The 20,455-nt window shown below is 46.8% G+C and overlaps 1 protein-coding gene across 1 annotated transcript in view; it reads left to right on the top strand.

The window, feature by feature from the left end:
- SMAD6 (SMAD family member 6) overlaps positions 1 to 9,256 on the top strand; it is a 100,833-nt gene extending 91,577 nt beyond the window's left edge. The window contains exon 4 of the mRNA XM_007957482.2: positions 8,718 to 9,256. Coding sequence (XP_007955673.1) covers positions 8,718 to 9,256 — 539 coding nt within the window. The remainder of the gene's footprint in view (positions 1 to 8,717) is intronic.
- The last annotated feature ends 11,199 nt before the right edge of the window (positions 9,257 to 20,455 follow it).

Raw genomic sequence — 20,455 nt, 5'->3', positions numbered from 1 at the left:
CCTCTAACTGAGCAGAGAAGCCAAGAGGAAGGAATTCCAATCCTTGGCAAGGGGCTGGCTCCTGGGTATGGGGAGAGGGCCTATTGTTGGGGCCAAATTTTCCTACTGCAGCCACTGACCTCTGGTGGAAGGAATGTGGCTGCCACCAGGAGGCCAGGCCTAGATACTGTCCCCTGGGCTACCATGGAGCCCTGCTGAGGCCACCCAGGACAGCCACTGGGAGCTAGCCCAGCAGAACCCTCCCGCTTTCTTTAAACTTTTTTTTTCAAGGTATAAATATACAATGAAGTGCACAGCTCTTAAGTTTATAACCAGTTATCATCAAGTTAATTCCAAACCATGGTGACTCCATGTGTGTGAACAGAAGTACTCCATAGGGTTTTCATGGACTGATCTTATTTGGAAATAGATCATTGGGCCTTTCTTCCCAGGTGTCTCTGGGTGGACTCAAACTTCCAACCTTTCATTTAGCAGCTGAGTGTGTTAACAATTTATACTAACCACACCCAACCCACCCCACTGAAATTGAGTCTGTTCTGACCGAGAGTGACCCTACAGGTAAGGCATTTGGCTGCTAACCAGAAGGTTGATGGTTCAAACCTACCAGCTGCTCCACGGGAGGAAGATGAGGCAATCTACTTCCATAAAGATTTAGAGCCTTGAGAATGCAATGGGGTCACTATGAGTTAGAATCAACTTGATAGCAGTGGGCTTGGTTTTTGGGGTTTTATAGGCCTGTCTGTCATTTGGCTGAAAGCTGGGCCACAGGGATGAGTTGGCCTCTGGGCTTGAAGGATGTATAGGGCCCATGGTCTTGTGGTCTCTGTCAGACCAGTAAGTCTGGTCTTCATGATTTTGAGTTTTGTTCCACATGCCATATATATATACCATATATGTACATTTTCATCACCCTGGAAAGTTCCCTCGAGCCCCCCACACACACACACACACCCTCCCCACCTCAGGGCTAATCATTGTTGTGGTTTCTATCACCGTAGATTCATTTTGCCTATTTAAGAACTTCACATAATGCAAACAAACAGCATATCTTTTTGTGTGTGTAGCTTCTTTCACTCAGCATCATTTATTTGAGAGTCGTCCACATTATTGTATGTCTCAGCAGTTTGTTCCTTTTTCTTGGTGAATAGTATTCGTTGAGGAGCTCTGGTGACACCATGGTTAAGTGCTCGGCTGGCTCCTAACCAAAAGGTTGGCAGTTTGAACCCACCACCTGCTCTGTGAAAGAAAAATGTGGCAGTCAGCTTCTGTAAAGACTACAGCCTTGGAAACCCTATGAGTCAGTTCTCTACACTGTCTTAGAGTGTGAATCAACTTGATTGAAATGAGTTTTGTTTGGGTTTAGTATTCCATTCTACAGGTGCACATTATTTTTTCTTATCCATTTTCCTATTGAAGGACATCTGATCTGTTTCTGGTTTTTGGTGATACAAGTAGAGCTGCTGTGACCATTCACCCAATATAGAAACTTAGGGCTGGGGGTAAGAATGATGTCATGGTTCAGTTAGGAAGACTGAGGCCAGGAGAGAAAAGAGAGATGACTTACTCAATCAGGCTAGGAGGCATTGCCACCCTGTCAGATCTACCCCAGACACAGCGCAAGACTGTGTCCCTCCTGTCCTCCTCCCCCTCCAGCCCTCCCTGCTGGGACCCAGAGTCTGGCTGGGAACTAGGCCAGGCCCTGAGCAGAGGGTAGTGAGCAGGAGTTTCGGTCAGAGCGTGGTCATCTTTGATGTTGCTCACTTGGGTCTGACTCCTTGGTATTTATTTGCAATTAAGGAGCTGGTTCCTAATTAGGCTGGATGGCTCTAGGAGATGGTGGGACCATAGCTTCGGAGCCATGAGGAGAAAAAGATCTTCTGCAAGAGACTGTCCCCTTGTACTCTGAGTGACAACCCAGACAACAGACAAGAGGCATGGGGTGGGGGTGGGGTCAGGGATAGCTCTGCAACTGTGGGAAATGCAGAGGGACCTAGGCTTGTGGTGCCTACCCGGTGCTTGGACTTCTCACTTGACATAGTGCATCAGCTTGCATGGTACACACAGCGTGAACTGTGCATGTATGTTTGTACACGCACACTTGTGCCTGGAGCCCTGCTCAGCCTCACCTTTGTTCCAGACTTCCTTTATCCTTGCACTCCTTCACTTCATACTACTTCTCATCTCAGGTACCAGGCTAGGAACTAAACCTTAACATTTGTAAAGTATTTTACAGTTTACAAAGGATATTATTATTGCCCACCATCCTATTGAAACTTCCCATGATGGTGACCCTCTGAGCTGGGCCATGACCCCTGACAGCCCTAAGGAGCCCTGGCCTTTGAAGAGTTAGAACAGTGCTAGAACCAATAAACAGATAATTCCTTTCTGCACCTAATTGATCTGCTGCCAGAGTTTGTAGAAAAATCTAAAGATGAGCTGTGTGAGTGAGGCATTCAATTACTCTGTTTTATGAAAGGGGAGACTGAGGCTCAGAGACACGCAGAGATTTATCCAAACCACATCCCCAGTCAGTGGTGGCAGCCCTATTAGGTCTGTCTCCCTCTGATAGCATTTGGGTCATGTGACAAGCACTGGGTTAGAATTCCAGGACCTCAAATTCTGGTGCCCAGTTCCACCACCTGCTATTCTGTACCCTTGGTGAGGTCACTGTGCACCCCCAGGCCACTGTTGTTGGGGCACAAGAACATTGGACTTCATTAGTGTTTCTCACAGGCCAGTTTCAGGACTACATTTTCATAGAAATAAGCAAAGACATGGTAGGAGAAAAATGGGGGGTTTTTTGGTGGTAAACATTTGTCATGTCAACCAATTTTGCATATACAATTCAGTGACCTTAATTACATTCATCATGTTGTATAACCATCACCAATCTCCATTTCTAATTTATTTTCATCACCCACCAGCCACTCCTCGGAAGGAAGGTTGGGCAATCCTACTTCCGTAGTGATACTGCCTTGGAAACCCAAGGAGGGGTCGCTATGAGTCAGGTTTGACTCGACAGCACATAACAACAACAACAACAGAAACTTGGTGCCTTTTCAACAATAACTGCCCATTCCACCCCCCCCCACAATTCCTGATAACCACAAATAAATTTGTTTCTTTGCATTTACCTGTTCTAGATCTTTCATGTAAGTAGGATCATATGATATTAATACTTTTGTGATTGACTGATTTCACTCAGCATAATAGTTTCTAGGTTTATCCATGTTGTAGCATGTATCAGGACTTCATTTCTCTTTATGGCTTGGTAATTGTTTTGGTCATCTAGTTCTGCTGTAACAGAAAATACCACATATGGGTGACTTTAACAGACAGGGATTTATTCTCTTATAGTTTAGGAGACTGGAAGTCCAAATTCAAAGTAAGGGTCTGGGTGAAAGCCTCTTGACCTTGGGCTTCAGCTCTGCCTCCTGCTTCCGGCCCATTGAAGCTGGAGGCATATTTTAGCTCAGGCAGCTGCTGAGGCTGACAAACCCGAGGTTGACATATACGATGGCACAGTCCCAAGATTATCAAGCAACACAGCAGGCTACTAGTTCAAGTCCAGAGACAGTCCCAAGATCAGCAGGAAACATGGCAGGCTGATAAATGAAGATTCCACTACATGCAGGGTCCAAGCATGCCAAAAAGCTCCAGAGACCTTCCCAAAGCTGTCTTCTTATATATGGGAAGCAGACCACATCCCTAAAGCTACTACTACTCAGCTGCTCCAGTAGATTCCACCGTGGAGTTGATTACCAGTCTCATCATGGGGAATAACTACATCCAGCTGCCCAGCCACTCAAAACCAGGCCAAGCCAAGTTGACACACAACTTCACCACCACAGTAATATTCCATTGGATGTATGTACCACGTTTTGTTTATCCAGTCATCTGTTGATGGACACTTGAGTTGTTTCCACCTTTTGGCTATTTGTGAATGGTGCTGCAGTGAACATTGGTGTACAAGTATCAGTCTGTATTCCTGCTCTCATTTCTTTTAGGTGTATTCCTAGGAGTGCAATCATCTCGAGTGGAATTGCTCGGTTATGTGGTAATTCTGTATTTGACTTTTTGAGGAACCACCAAACTGATTTTCACAGCAACTACACTGTTGCATATTCCTACCAGCAATGCAGGAGGGTTCTGATTTTTCACATCCTTGTCAACACTTGCTATTTTCTGTTTGGTTTTTTTTTTTTTTTTTTTTTAAATTCATCGTAATGGTTAGCAAACTTTTATACTCTGAATTTATTAAGTGTGTAATTTCTGACTTGGATCCTACCTATTTTGTTGGTGTCAAATCACCCTTTTGTGTTACTAATAATTGACATTGTGGGGTTTTTAATAAGTATGTACATGACAAAATCAAACAGTGGTAATCTATCATTCCCACCACCACCTTTTATGAAAACATGTTGGTTTATGAAAGTCCAAAGTGTTGTGCCCTCCTGGACAAGATGGTTTGACGGAGGGGGTAGGGAGGATGGAGACCTTCAAGCTCCAGAGCCCCATGACTCTCAGGGCTGGGTGGGATGGAGAGACCACAGGCATGGTGTTCACCTGGTCGCTTACTCACTCTCAGGATCAGACATGAGACCTAAGTCCTTACCCGCTATCTCTTCACTGCCCTAGTGCTTGGGGGGCAGTTTCCAGGGGTGCTGCTTAGAGCTCCCTGAGCCATCAGACCCACATGCTGGGCAGGATTCAAACGGGGGAGGAGTATGCAGACACGGGATGTGTTTTACCTGGTCCTTCCCTTTTACAGAGCTTTGGTGGCATAGTGCCTAAGGCATTTGACGGCTAACCAGAAGGCTGGTAGTTCAAACCCACAGCCACTCCTCAGAAGGAAGACTGGGCAGTCTACTTCCATAGAGATACTGCTTCAAAAACCCAAGGAGGGGTCGCTATGAGTCGAATCGACTCTATGGCAGTGAGTTTGGTTTGGTTTTGGTTTTCCCTTTTGCATGGGATTGCCGTAAGTTGGAATTGACTTGGCGGCTTTGGGTTTTGTTGTTTTTTCAGCTTTGGTTTTGTTTTGTTTTTCTTTTCAGCATGTTCCAGGTGTCTTAGAGATACATGCAGTCTTCTGGATAGAGAGGACTACTCTAGAAGAGTTTATACCAGCTGGGGAAAGGGGGGCGTGTCACTGGCTAATAGCACAGGCACTTGCCTAGGCCACAGAAGGCAGCTACAATTAAGGCTGTAGGTGCCCCAGCCGGGGGAGAGGTCAGCAGGGGCTTCCCAGAGGCGTCAGTGTATCTCCTGGAATTTAGAAGACTTGGCTAGGAGCCCAGGCCTGGTGAGGTGTTGCCCAGTCTGCTCAACGAAAAGGGGACCAAAAAAGATGGAGCCTGTCCCAGGCATTGGCCTTAAGCCAGACAGCCGTAGCAGGCTGGGCTCTAGAGCAGCTGCAGGGGCGGGGGTTTGTCCCCAACCACAAGCCATCATCCCTGTGAGGGACGCTGGGGAAAGGCTGGGGACACAAGCTTTGATGAGGTGAGGGGCATTTGACTTGGCTTGGGATGGGAGATGCTGAAGAGGAAGGAGACAGGCCGTCCTACCTGGCCTTGAGTTGAAAAGCCTTTGGGAGCTGGGAAAGAAGGAATTGTCACCCTCCCAGTCCTGTTACACCAGGCCCACTCTGACTGCTTCTTTCCTTTGACTGTCAGCTGGCGCCACCATGGGCAGAACACTTAATGGCTGAGTGGTGCTTGCTCAACCTGGTCTGTAATAGGATGGCACTAATCTCTCCCCCAGGGAAGCAAGTAAGACAGTGAAGTGAGTCCTCGGAGTAGGAGCAGTTAGTCTGGAGAGGGAGTCTCGCCAGCTGATGGGTAGGCACTGCTAGGACTCACAATCCGTGAGTATAGTCGTGGTTATAGGTGGGGAAACTGAAGCTCAGGGAAGGGAGCAACTGCTTGGTACACAAGTTTTAGGGAGGTGCCTGCCCAGCACTCATGATATATACCCTGAGCCAGTTATGACAACTCTCTGGACCTCAGTTTCCTTACCTGTTAAATGGGTTTGATAACAGTACTTCCCTCATATGTTGTTATATGGAAGATGCCCAGCTCATCGAAGGTATTCAGTGATGCCTGTTGCCCACCTATCTCGCAACGCACTCCAGACACAGCTTCTTTGCCTCCACCCCTTACTGCACCTGGTGCATTAAAGGAATTCTCACTGGTTGGTGAAGTGTGGTGGTGCTGGGGTACTAGGGCCAGGCTGACATGGTGCTCCTTTCCTGGCCTGGGCTTCCAGACCAGAGCCAGGAGGTGGAGAGGAACAGCTTGGGGTTATCGGGCTGTTCCAGGCCACCTATCTGCAGTGACTCACCCAGTGCCTACAGCGTGGTGGCCTGCTGTGGGCTAGAGCTGTCTCTGTGGCTGTGGCTAAGGAGCCAGTCAATCAAGAGCTGGAAGCAAGGTCTGTTCCTCTCCCCTCCTGACCCGCAGCTAGAACTGTGAGAGGGATAAGAGTAGATGGTGAGGCAAAATGATGGGCCCTCCAGGGCTGGTGAGAGAACTTGGATTCCACAGGCCTTGGGGACCTGTGGTTGGGACCCCAGCTCCAGGCAGAGGGCTAGGGCTTGCCCGTCATGCCTGTGTCTGACCCAAGGCTACAGCATCTGAGACCCCCTCCCTAGTTCCATCCCCTCAATTTCCTGCTAGGTCCCAGGTGAGGTCCTGTCAGCCATATCTTACTGTGGGACTTCTAGGCAGAGCTGGACTGAAGGCTGACAGAGCTGCCCTCACCCAGGGCTCTCAGATGAAGTTGTGAAAGGTGTTTCTCTCTCAGATTTGGTTGGACTTTGATCAGTTTCCCTTAGAAAAAGTTAGGCCATAAAGTGCATTGCTTTGTTCTCAGTAGACCTGGAGCAGAAGTCTCTGTGCAGAGGTGAGGTGCCTTAGGCGAGGGCGTGGGTAGGAACAGGGTGTGTGGCAAATCATGTCACCCTGTTTGGCCGCCATGGATACTGTTTGCCTGCTTCTCAGAGCTGCGAGCTCTAAGGAAAGACCAGTATCAGAGGTTCAGACTTTGACAGGCTGTCCACAAGCAGTGGGATGAGGGCCCTGGCCTGTGTTTGGTCATAAATCTGGTCTTAGGAAATTGAACTCCTCAGACACACAGAGACGCCCCTGGTTGGCGTGGAAAGGGGTTCCAGTCATCATCCAGGCCACCCCTTTCCTGTCCAGGGGGGAGACCAGCCCAGAGAGGGACAGCACACACTTTGGAGAGCTGGCAAACTCCAGAGCCCATTGGAGAGCAATTTTTTTTTTAGCTCTTAGAGACCCTCAGTTCCTCTCTCTCACTGAGGTAGCTGCAGTTCTAGTGAAAAATCTTTATTCCCTGCCAACAGAGTGAGCTCAGGGGGCAGTGAGAGACTGAGAGAAATGTTTAAAGCTGAGGCTGGGAGTAGTCCGGCAGCCTTCTTTATGGATAATAAGGCTGCCACAGGAATCCCACAATTCCGGGCTGGAAAGGACCCTGGGGCCAGCCCTCCTCCCCACTTCCTATGCTTGAGTCACTGCTGAGGGGTGGTTTATGGTTTATCCTTCTAATAGTTTAACCCTGAAGGAACCTGGTAGTGGCACAATGGCTGAGTGCTCAGCTGCTATCTGAAAGGTTGGTGGCGGTTTGGACCCACCCAGCAGCTCCATGGGCTAAAGTCCTAGTGATCTCCTCCTATAAGGACTGTTGTTGTTGTTGTTATGTGCCCTCAAGTGGGACCTGACTCATAGTGACCCCTCCTTGGTTTCAGAGGCGGTATCACTAGGAAGTAGGTTGCCCAGCCTTCTTTCCCAGGAGTGGCTGGTGGGTTTGAACCTCCAGCCTTCTGGTTAGCAGTCAAGTGCCTTAGGCACTACGCTACCAGAGCTCCCCCCATAAAGATTATAGCCTAGAAAACTCTGTGGGGACAGTTCTGCTCTATCACATGGGTCGCTATGACTCAAAATCAGCTGGAGGACACCTAACACCAACAACAGTTTAGCCCTACTCTGTTGTTGTTGTTATGTTCCCTCAGTCAGACCTCATAGCAACCCCTCCTTGGGTTTCTGAGGTGGTATCACCACGGAAGTAGATTGCCCAACCTTCCTTCCTAGGAGCAGCTGGTGGGTTTGAACCGCCAGCCTTCTGGTTAGCAGTCAAGTGCCTTAGGCACTATGCTACCAGAGCTCCAGCCCTACTCTAGAGGTTGAAACTTTGACTGGGTTCAAATCCTCCCTCTGTTCCTCACTAGCTTTATAACCTTGGGCAAGCTGCTAGTCTCTGCCCAGTCTCATACTCACAGACTATTCATGACTAAGCTAAGTGCTTATAAGAATACAGTATATGGCACGTGGTATGTTGTTGGTGCTCAATATTGAGTCCCTCCTCTGAGTGTATATTAATGTCTGTCTGTCTGCACTGTCTCTCCTGCTAGCTTGTGAAATTCTTATGGTCAGGGGGCTGGGTATGGTTCGTATCTCTACCTAGCACACAGTAGGTACCTTGCCTTGCACATTGTGTGTTCATAACATTCGTATCTCCTTTGTGTGAGATCATGTATGTGCATGAGAGAGAGGGAGAGAAAGCCCCCCTGTGCATTAAATTTCTTGAGGAAAGCCTGGCACACAGGAAAGCCTGCTCCCCCAGCCCCCACCTTCCAGGCTGCGGCACCCACCTACCCACTCCAAGTAATGACCCTGTGCCCTGTGCTTGCCCTGCAGACGCCAGCATGTCTCCAGATGCCACGAAGCTGAGCCACTGGTGCAGCGTGGCATACTGGGAACACCGGACACGAGTGGGCCGCCTCTACGCGGTGTACGACCAGGCCGTCAGCATCTTCTACGACCTACCTCAGGGCAGCGGCTTCTGCCTGGGCCAGCTCAGCCTGGAGCAGCGCAGTGAGTCAGTACGGCGAACACGCAGCAAGATTGGCTTCGGCATCCTGCTCAGCAAGGAACCGGATGGTGTGTGGGCCTACAACCGTGGCGAGCATCCCATCTTCGTCAACTCTCCGACGCTGGACGCGCCTGGCCGCACCCTCGTTGTGCGCAAGGTGCCACCTGGCTACTCCATCAAAGTGTTCGACTTTGAGCGCTCGGGCCTACTCCAGCACGGGCCAGAAACGGATGCCACCGACGGCCCCTACGACCCCAACAGTGTCCGCATCAGCTTTGCCAAGGGCTGGGGGCCCTGCTACTCGCGGCAGTTCATCACCTCCTGTCCCTGCTGGCTTGAGATCCTCCTGAACAACCACAGATAGCAGCAGCTGCCGAGGCAACAGCTCTGTGTGGAGGGCCAGGCAGGGAGGCTGTGGCCACCGCCATCAGCTCACCGCAAAGGGGCCAGCGCGCCCAGAGACACAGCTCCCATGGACGAAACTCCCCAAATATAATCTACCTAGATTTAATATAAAGTTTTATATATTATATGGAAATATATATTATACTTGTAATTATGGAGTCATTTTTACAATGTAATTATTTATGTATGGTGCAATGTGTGTATATGGACAAAACAAGAAGACGCACTTTGGCTTATAATTCTTTCAATACAGATATATTTTCTTTCTTTTCTTCCTTCCTCTTCTTTGTTTTTATTTTTTAAGAAAATGATACAGCAGAGCTAGGTGGAAAAGCCTGGGTTTGGTGTATGGTTTTTGAAATATTAATACCCAGACAAAAAGCTAATACCAGTCACTCATTGATAATAAAGTATTCGCATACAGATTTTTTTTTTTAAAAACTGTCTTCTTTTTTATGAAGAGGGACCTGCAGATCTTTAGTGAGTTTTTACTCATCAGGCATCTTGCAACTGGACTTTAATCTTTTACTGGGAAAAGAATGAATTAGGGGAAGGACATATGTTTACCCTTAAGGCCAGAGAAGGTTCTGTTGATTATTCTTCCCCATGGCTGTGGGGTGTCGATAGGATGGGGAAAAGTACTCAGGCCATCCATCCTGGGCATGCTCCCCCAGTCTGATGTGGGAGGAATAGGCCCGGGTGCCTCTCATCTCTGGGGTATACAAAAAGCTATCTAACACAGCACTGTTTCTCACCACTTTGAGGAGCTGGCCTGAGGGAGAAAAATAGATCTTGAGCCTTGGACCCACCTACCACCTGCAGATCTCACCTGAGCCCCATGGAGAGAGGCCCCTCCTACGATCTAGACAGGCTCCCTCCTCTCCTCCCCTTCCATCCAGGAGCTGAGAACCTGCCCTTCCTGGGCTGTGTTCATGCCCAAGCCGGTGATTTATTTCTACTAAATGAAAGGGAAACAGTTAAGACTCTGAATGGGTAAATGGTTAACTCTTACGACAAAATCAGAGTTAGAAGTTACATCTCATTGTAGGGCCAGAGCTGTGTTTCTAGATCAGCATTTCTGTCAGAGTATTTTCAGGAAAGAAGACCTCCTTGGCCAAATAAATAGGGGGAACGCTACATTGCATATCTTCTTTCTTGAAAATCTGCATTAGCATATTAAATGCTCCTAGAAGTCCTTACTGCTGTCTAATACATAATCCCAAAGTTAGCGTCTTAAAAGAACATGCATGTATTATCTCACACAGTTTCTGAGGGTCAAGAGTCTGGGAGTAGCTTAGCTAAATGGTTTTTTCCTCAGGGTCCACGGGAGGTTGCACTCAAGCTGTCAGCCAGGGCTGCAGTTACCTGAGGCTGGACTAGGTCTGGAAGATGGGCTTCCAAGCCCACTCACTCACCTCACTCACATGACTCTTAGCAAGAGACTGCAGTTCTACTCGTGGGCCTCTCTGTTGGGCTGCTCACCACCTGACTTCCCCTAGAGCAGGTGATCCGAGAGAGACCAAGAGGAAAGCTGCAGTCTTCCAGAACCTTGTCTCAGAAGGTGATGTGCCACCCCTTCTGGCTTTCATGCACTGTCCCATTTAACCCTCACAAGAACCTCTGTGGTGGGTGTTGTTACTTATCCCATTTTACAGGCAGAGAAACAGAGGCTTATATTAATGGCATCATTTCTCCAGAGGAAGAAACAAGCCTTAAGCCAGTGATCCAGCCAGGTGGCAACTGCTATCTCAGATGCCAGCCTGGAGGTGTGTCCCTGTCCCAATTGTGATTGGCTTTGCTGGAGCAGGCCTACCTACATGAGCTGGACTGGAAAGACCCCTGGGGGACAGTCTGAGAGCCTGAGGGGCTGAACTTGGACAGGGGATGGGGTCTCCACCACAAAACCATCTTGCTGTGAGGGTCCTGACTTCCGTGCTTGGGAATTTCAGTACCGCCCCTCGTGCTGGGCTGCCCACAGGCCCTTGGGTGGCCTCTGATTGTCAAGCACAGGCTCGCCCTTTGTGTGGGTCTGAGACTCTCCAGCTCCAGCCCCTCAATTTCCAGATGGGGAAACCAAGTCCTAGACGGACAAGGCTGACTTGCTGAGGCACAAGTCATACATCCTCTCCCAGTCTTGGTGCTTGGCCATAACTCTGTGGTTTCTCCAGACCACCCAGGGATCTGGTGACTCAGGGTCCAAAGGAGACACTTTCTAAACAAGGCCAAGTCTCTGGAGAGTCATGCAGATCCTGGTCCCTGAGGACCTGAGGAAATGGTGTGGGTGGGACTTACTGCCCCCAAACCCAAGCTCTGGGCCAGTGGCGCCCTGGGGGAATTTCCTGTAATTGACTAGGTTTTTGGAGGAAAAGGGTTGGTCCCTCCTTTGTCCCCTCTCCATTCCACTCCCCACCCCCATCATCAGCCTTGGTCTCTGGTTGTGTATCTAACAATGAGGCAAGCAGAGCTGGGAGAGAGTGGGGACCTGGAGATTTTGTGTTCATACCTCAGAAGAAAAACGCAGGCAGAGAGGAGTGTGAGCGTCCCTGGGCCACACAGCAAGTTCAGGACGGTTGTTGTTAGGTGCTGGATAGTTAGGTGCCGTCAAGTCGGTTCTAATTCATAGCAACCCTATGTATAACAGAACGAAACAATGCCGGGTGCCGCACCATCCTCACAATCATTGCTGTGTTTGAGCCGTTGTTGCAGCCTAAAACCCAGCTCTCAGGTCTCCTGGTCTACCACTTTCTCTGTCCAGGCACAAATTCCACAAAGCATGGGGGAGAGCAAAGTATACAATTTATTCATCTCTGAGAGCTTCCCGATATTCCAAGCCTCCATGCCTCCCATCCCCTTCTCTGCCCTCCTAGTAAGCCTCCACCCTACACATTTCAGGGAGCTTAAAAGATCCCATAGCCTCTGGCTCTGGCTGACTTCTAATCCTGGCTTTGCCACTTAGCTGTGTGACCTTGGTAAGTTATATAACTTCTCTGTGCCTCTGTTTTCTCCTCTGTAAAAATGAGTAAAGAGTATCTACCTCCTAGGGTTGCTGGGAACCCTATTATGGCTCCCAGTGTTGTCAGGACAGAGCCAAGCGAAGCTAGTTGTCATCGAGTCAACTCTGACTCACGGTGGCCTCCTGTGTGTCACAGCAGAACTATGTTCCCTAGGGTTTTCAAAGGCTGAGTTTTTGGATGTAGATCACCAGGCCATTCTTCTGAGGCACGTCTAGGTGGATTCGTATTGCCAACCTTTCTATCAGCAGCCAAACATGTTAATAGTTTACACCACTCAGGGACCTCTCAGGGTAGACCACTATCTCTTAAACCTGGTCTATGAGACCCTGTGGAATCTGGCCCTGTCCCATCTTTCCTTGGCCAATTCCTTTCAAAATGCACACTCCAGACTTCTCCCCCCACCCCCACCCCCAGGCCTTTGCCTAAGCTCCCCCTTCTGACCACCCCCAGCCTGCTGGCCCCATCCAAGCTCTGACCACACTGAAGGCTCCTTTCCTCCCACAGAGTCTCCTGGAGGCCAGAGAGGGTGCACGTCCCATTCGCCTTCATGGCCTCAGCCCAGCCCAGCAGCGGGCACAGAGGATGGGCTCCTTGGATGTTTGTGGAATGAAGGGGTCAGGGAGGTAATGGATGTGGGCGTGTTTTATAAACTCTAAAGGACCAAACAGGCATCCAGAGTATTTATTAGTATCATATGTCTCCATGAAAGCCCTACCCATCCTCAGGCCACAGGTTGTGGGGGCTCACGGTCTGCAGTCTTATTTTTCCTTTCGCAGATGTGGTAGCAAGAATTCCTGGTTTAGAGGGGAGTCCTTTGGGTGACCTAGGACACAGACTTAGGGAACATCCAAGCTGGGAAGACCCTCAGAGTGAATCTAGTTCCATCACTATCATAAGACTGAGACCCAGAGAGGGCATGACACAGCCACACAGCAAGACAATGGCAATTGGAAGCTAAAGCCATGACTTGGGGCTCCTTCCAGAGTCATCTCTTACAGCGATGCTGCAATGGCTTTTGTGAACCTAACATTGGCCTAAGCAGAGCAGTTGTAAAGAGGAGTAAACCATCCCCCAAACAAACAAACAAACAAACTCACTACTATCAAGTCATTTCTGACTCATAGCAACCCCCATAGGGTTTCCAAGGTTGTAATCTTTATACAAGGAGACTGCTTTATCTTTCTTCCATGGAGCAGCTGGTAAGTTCGAACCACCAACCTTTTGGTTACCAGTCAAATGCCTTAAACACTACAACACCAGTGCTCCTGTAAAGAAATGTAGGGGTGCAGAATCATGCTTTTTAATAAAAGGCACATGCAGACAAAGTTTCTTTGGGGATATTGAGCCACTTGCACAAACAGCCAGGAGGAGACTGTGTGTTCCCTTGATCCGTTTAGTGGATGGGGTCGAATGTTGGGGAAGGGGTGTTCAGTCTAGGCTGACCATCATAATTAGACATGTGGGCTGAAAAAGCCTCACAGTTTGAACCTGGTAATAGTGAGGCTAAACCAAACCAAATCAAACTCACTGCCATGGAGTCAGATCCAACTCATAGCAACCCCTCCTTGGGTTTCTGAGGCGGTATCACTATGGAAGTAGATTGCCCAACCTTTCTTCCAAGGAGTGGCTGGTGGGTTTGAACAGACATGCCTTAGGCTCTATGCCACCAGAGCTCCCAATAGTGAGGCTAGTGAGCTGTAAAGTGCCCAGAATTTCTGAACCTGAGGCTGGGCGCCCCTGGTCTGAGCAGAGGGGGAAGACAGTCTTCAACTTGACCTTCTGGGATACCCAGGAGCAATGTTAGAGACCTGACTGAGTGGTACTGGGAGAGTCTGCCTCTCTTTGGGCATCAGTTTCCCCTCACAGAAGAAAAGTCTATATCAAAAGACTGGATGATGTCTTCTGGGGGAGACCAGGGACCGTGTCTCTCACCCAAAAATCTAATGCCCTGAGAGAGGCACTTATGGTAGACTTTGATGCTGAACCTGCTGAGAAAAAAAAGCCAGGGCAATCACTAGTAACAGAATTCTTGCTTTGTTCGTCTGGTCATAATCAAGTTATCATTTACTGAGGTGCTTATTATATACTAGGCACTTTATACAATCTCATTTTATCCTTATCCCCATTTTATAGGTGAGGCTCAGAGAAGTTAAGCAAGTTGCCCAGGGTCACACAGCTAGCAAATAGCACACCTAGATCTCTCTGGCTTTGGAGCTGAGATTCACATCTCTGTCCCCTATTCCCACCCACCCCTCACTCCCCACTGCTGAACTTGACTTTCCTAAGCTACCAAGTACATAGGCTTTGGAGCCAACTACCAGGCTCCTGGTCCAGATCTGCCTCAAGATGAGTGACTTTGATCAAGTTATTTAAGGTCTCTGAGCCTCAAGTTTCCTCATCTGTTAAAATGGGCATAAGTACCTATGTCATTTACAAAGATTAAATAAGTTAATATTTGTGAAGCATTTAGAACAAGGCCTAGCCCACAGTGAGTGTCATTTAAATATTTGTTGAGTTTTTAAGATACTATGTTTATCGCCACTTTTTTCTTTTCACCAGTTTTCTTTGAGCCGCCACATGAATTGGAAATATTGATTTTTAATAGTTTCACTTTCTATTTTTCGTAATTGAGCAATAAAGGAACTGGAATTTTTGGAATGCCTGGAAACACACACAAAACACCACCACATGCGTGCAGGCCAAGATGCGCTTTCATTAACATTTGAACAGAAACACATCTATTCATGAGTTTTTGTGGAAGACAGAAAAAAAAATTTCTTCCAAAGTAGGCCCATTCCATGTTGGCCAAGTTCCTTAAGTTGCCTAAAATGGACATCATGTTGGTGTTTTCTAAGTATGTGTATTAGAAACAGAACCCTTTGGAAATGGTGACCCCATCCCTCCCACTCCCACCCCACCCCCAACCTCCCAACGCTCCTTCTTTCCTTTCCTTCTCTACCAATGGAGCAAGGATGTTTGCCATTCCTGGTCCCGATGGACAATAATTTTGATTCTTTAAGAATCCCCTGCTTCTGATGCCAGTGAACATCAAATGCCACATCGGATCCCCCGGAAGCCAAGTGCTGCTCAGGCCTCTGTCAGATCCTGGGCTTTCTTCACTCTGGGGTTCAGGGATCTGAGGGCTGACCCTTGAGGGCCACTTGGGCCAATTGGGGGCCACAGCCAACATCCATGCCAGCCCCTGCCATGCCCCAGCCGTGGTGAAGGATGTCCATGCCACAGTTGGCAGAGAAGAGCCAGTGTTGGGCCACACTGGGTTTTACATTGAGGAATTGCTGGCCCATATGTCTGGCAGGGCTTGTTTTGTCTAAGTCTGAGTCTGATAATTCCCAGGGGTGCACTGCTTGGGAGGACACTGGTTGGCCTGGCCCCAGGCTATGCAGGTGATGTCATCAGACATCTTTCGTGACAGTTTCTAGGTCTTGGGGGTGGACTTCTAAGTGACCAGGAGAGATCAAAGGACTTTGAGATGAGCCTGTTCTTGAATTTTCCGTGGCTGGGGAGAGATGCTATCCTGAGAAACAAGCCCACAGAGTCTCTGAAAACCATCTTTGAACCAAGCCTTATGCCTGAGCTGCTGCTGGCAAGGGTGGAGGCCAGCTTTGGAGATGAGTCAAGGCCTGTGGACGTATGTTTGAATCCTAACTCCACCCTTTTCCAGTCTGTGCAAACGCGGGCCTTTATCTATTTCTTCTGGGCCTTATTTTTCCTCTTAGGTAAAATGGGAGTGATATCCTGTATCTTGTAAGGATCAATAGGAAAGCACATACTGTTCGGAGATAATTCTCCATGGGTCTTTCATGTGTTTGCATGTCTTATAAGCAGAGTTACTAACTAACTGCCTTTGTTGTGACCCATGGCTCGAGACAGGCATCCTTTAGTCACCAAAGTGATATCTTTGCTTTTCAAAACTTTAAAGAGGTTTTTTTGTAGCAGATTTGCTCACTTGATTTCTTGATCGCTGCTTTCATGAATGGTGATTGCTGATCCAAGGTAGAATGAAATCATTAACAACTTCAGTTTCTTCCTCATTTATCAGGATGTTATTTATCAGTCAAGACTGCCCTTAGGCAGTATAAGCAAAACAAGGTAATTTGTTGTGCAGTAATAGATAACTAATACACCATCCATTCTCTAATTCCATGCTCACAGCAACCCTTCATCATCTGTGGAATGACAACTGTTTTACAGATAAGAAGTGAAAACTTCTGAGCAGGAGCTCAGAGAAATCAAGCAATTGCAAGGGTCACAGAGCTGAGTGGTGGTGCTGGATTATAACCAGGTCTGCCTGATTCCTATTCCAATGGTCTCTAGGTTCCACTTAGATAGCTTTTCCTCTTCCAAGGTGCTAGAGTTTTCTCCTGTGTCCTACAGACCCTGGCATAAAGAGTTTCAGGCTTCTCAGCCTGTGCCTTGGTTCTGGATACTATGGGTGGGAGACTTAGAAGGCTGTGAGAGTATAGAGCAACCAGTGGGCCACCCTCCTTCTCTGTATTGGAGTCTCATTTTTCTCATCTGTAAAATGGGTCTAGGACCTGCTTCAATAGAGTGATTGCAAGAAACAAGTGAACTCAGGAACAAGAAAGTGCTTTGGATAACTGCAGGCACTGTTGTGAACATTGATGTGGCTGAGACATGGCCTGTTGTTAGATGCAATTGAGTTAGCTCCAACTTACAGCAACCCTATGTACAACAGAATGAAATACTCCCTGGTCCTGCACCGTCCTCACAATCATTGCCATGCTTAAGCCCATTATAACAACCACTGTGTCAATCCATCTTGTGGAGGGTCTTCCCCTTTTCTGTTGACCCTCTACTCTACTGAGCATGATATTCTTCTCCAGGGATTGATCCCTTCTAGCAACATGACCTAAGTATGAGAAACAAAGTCTGGCCATTCTTGCATCCAAGGAGCATTCCAACTGCACTTCCTCCAGGATAGAGTCTGGCAGTCTATGGTATTTTCGGTATTCTTCGCCAGCACCACAATTCAAAGGCCTCAGTTCCTCTGCAGTCTTCCTTATTCATTGTCCAGCTCTCATATGCATATGAGGCTACTGAAAATATTATGGCTTGAGTCAGGCACACCTTAGTCTTCAAAGTGACATCTTTGTTCTTTAACACTTTAAAGAAGTCTTTTGAAGCAGTTTTGCCCATGCAATACAATGTCTGATTTCTTGACTGCTGCTTCCATGGGTGTTGATTGTGGATCCAAGTAAAACAAAATCTCTCACAACTTCAATCTTTTCTCCATTTATTGTGATGTTGCTTATTGGTCCAGTTATGAGGATTTTTGTCTTCTTATGTTGAGATGTAATCCATACTGAAGTCTCTAGTCTTTGATCTTCATAGTAAATGCTTCAAGTCATCTTCACTTTCTGTAAGCAAGTTTGTGTTGCCTGCATATCACAGGTTGTTAATGAGTCTTCCTCCAATCTTCATGCCATGTTCTTCTTCACATAGTCCAGTTTCTTGGATTATTTGTTCAGCGTACAGATTGAATAAGGATGGTGAAAGGATACAAGCCTGATGCACAGCATTCCTGATTTTAAACCATGCAGTATCCGCTTGTCTGTTTGAACAACAGCCTCTTTGTCTATGTACAGGTTCCTTAGGAACACAACAAACGTTCTGGAATTCTTATTCTTCTCAATGTTATCCATAATTTGTTATGATCCACACAGTTGAATGCCTTTGCATACTCAATAAAACACAGGTAAACATCTTTCTGGTATTCTTTGCTCATAGCCAACACCTGACATCAGTAATGATATCCCTCATTCCACATCCTCTTCTGAATCCAGCTTGAATTTCTGGCAGTTCCCTGCCAATATACTTCTGCAACCGTTTTTTAATTATCTTCAGCAAAATTTTACTTATGTGTGATATTAATGATACTGCTCAAAAATTCCCACATTCTGTTGGATCACCTTTCTTTGGAATGGGCACAAATATCAATCTTTTCCAGACAGTTGGCCCAGTAGCTAACTGTCTTCTAGATATCTTGGCATAAGCGAGTAAGTGCCTCCAGTGCTGCATCCATTTGTTGAAATAAGTCTCTTCAACTCCTGGAGCCATGTTTTTTTTTTTTTTTTTGCCAATTCCTTCTGTGCAGCTTGTACTTCTTCCTTTGATACCATTCATTCTTGATCATATACTACCTCCTGAAATAGTTGAACATCAGCCAATTCTTTTTGGTACAGTGACTCTGTATATGCCTTCCATCTTCTTTTGATACTGCCTGCATCCTTCAATATTTTGCCCATAGAATCTTTCAATATTGCAACTCAGGGGTTGAATTTTTTCTTCAGTTCTTTCCACTTGTGAAATGCCAAGCCCATTCTCCCCCTTTGATCTTCTAAGTCCAACTTTACATATTCCATTATAATACTTTGTCTGCTTAAGCTGCCCTTTGAAATTTTCTGTCCAACTCTTTTATTTAATCATTTCTTCCATTTGCTGTAGCTACTCTCTGTTCAAAAGCAAGTTTCAGAGTCTCTTCTGACATCATTTTGGTCTTTTCTTCCTTTCCTGTCTTTTTAATGACCTTTTGGTTTCTTCATATGTGATGTTCTTGATGTTATCCCACAATTTGTCTGGTCTTCAGTCACTGGTGTTTAATGCATCAAAGCTATCCTTCAGATGGTCTCTAAATTCAAGTGGCATATACTCAAGGTCATATTTTGGCTTTCATGGACTTGCTTTAATTTTCTTCAGCTTCAACTTAATTGCATGTGAGCAATTGATGATTGTTCCACAATTGACCCCGTCCTTGCTTTGACTGATGATATTGAGCTTCCCCCGTGGTCTTTTTCCACAGATGTGGTTGATTTGATTCCTGTGTATTCTAACAAAGTCCATGTGTTTAGTCACTTTTATGTTGTTGAAAACAGATATTTGCAATGAATAAGTCATTGTTGTTGTGAAATTCTATCATTCGATCTCCAGTGTCAGTTCTATTGCCAAGATGATATTTTCCAACTACCAATTCTTCTTTGTTTCCAGCTTTCACAGTTCAATCACAAGTAATTATCAAGACATCTTGATTGCATGTTTGGTCAGTTTCAAACTGCAGAAGTTGGCAAAAATTTTCAGTTTCCTCATCGTTGGCTTTAGTGGTTGGTGTGTAAATTTAAATAATAGTAGTATTAACTGGTCTTCCTTGTACATGCCTGGATATTATCCCATCACTGACAGCATTGTACTTCAGGAGATCTTGAAATGTTCTCTTTGACGATGAATGTGATACCATTCCTTTTCAATTTGTCATTCCCAGCACAGTAGATCATATAATTGTTTGATTCAGAATGGTCAATACCAGTATATTGCTGCTCAATAATGCTTAAGGTATTGATCTTTATCCATTCCATTTCATTTTACAACTTCCAGCTTCCCTAGATTCATACTTTGTATATTCCACAAGCTGATTAATAATGGATGTTTGCAGTTGTTTCTTCTCATTTTGAGTCATGCCACATCAGCAGTTGAAGGTCTTGAAAGCTTTACTCTATCCACATCATTAAAGTCAACTCTACTTTGAAGAGGAAGCTCTTCCCTAGTTTTATTTTGAATGCCTCCCAACCCTCGGGCCTCATCTTCCAACACTATAACCGACAGTATTTCTCTGCTATCTATGAGTTTTTCAGTGGCCAATTTCCACCCCCACTCCCCACCCTCAGAAGCGGACCTGACCCCATCCTTCTTTTGAGTCCGTTTTAGTCTGGAAGTTCTGCTGAAACCTGTCCACCATGGGTGACCCTGGCCTAGCTTCCAGCATCACAACAACACACAAGCCACCACAGTATGACAAACAGATGGACGAGTGGTAGGAGACCTGGCTTAAGAAGATAGTATTGAGGTGCTGGCTAGAGAGTCTGGAAAGAGTGGAAAGGGCCAATCAGACGTAGAGCCTGGGACAGGGTTCCCTTATGAGCAATTGTTTGTCAGCTGCTCTGCCATCTGCTTTCCTGAGCCTGAAATTCCACCGTTAATGAGGGGACATTCCTTTGGGCTAAGCAGTGCCTATTCTAGACTCTCCTTTTACAATGACCTCTTCAGAGCAATGGCATTGTACTTTACATATAATGAGCCCTTTCCATATGCTTTGATACTTTACCTAATGG

Source organism: Orycteropus afer, unplaced genomic scaffold, assembly GCF_000298275.1.
Source record: "Orycteropus afer afer isolate SDZICR_OR568_19922 unplaced genomic scaffold, OryAfe1.0 scaffold00015, whole genome shotgun sequence".
In the NCBI taxonomy this organism is placed as follows: domain Eukaryota; kingdom Metazoa; phylum Chordata; class Mammalia; order Tubulidentata; family Orycteropodidae; genus Orycteropus; species Orycteropus afer.
The sequence above is the reverse complement of the archived record's forward strand: the minus strand, read 5'-3'. Positions and strand labels throughout refer to the sequence as shown.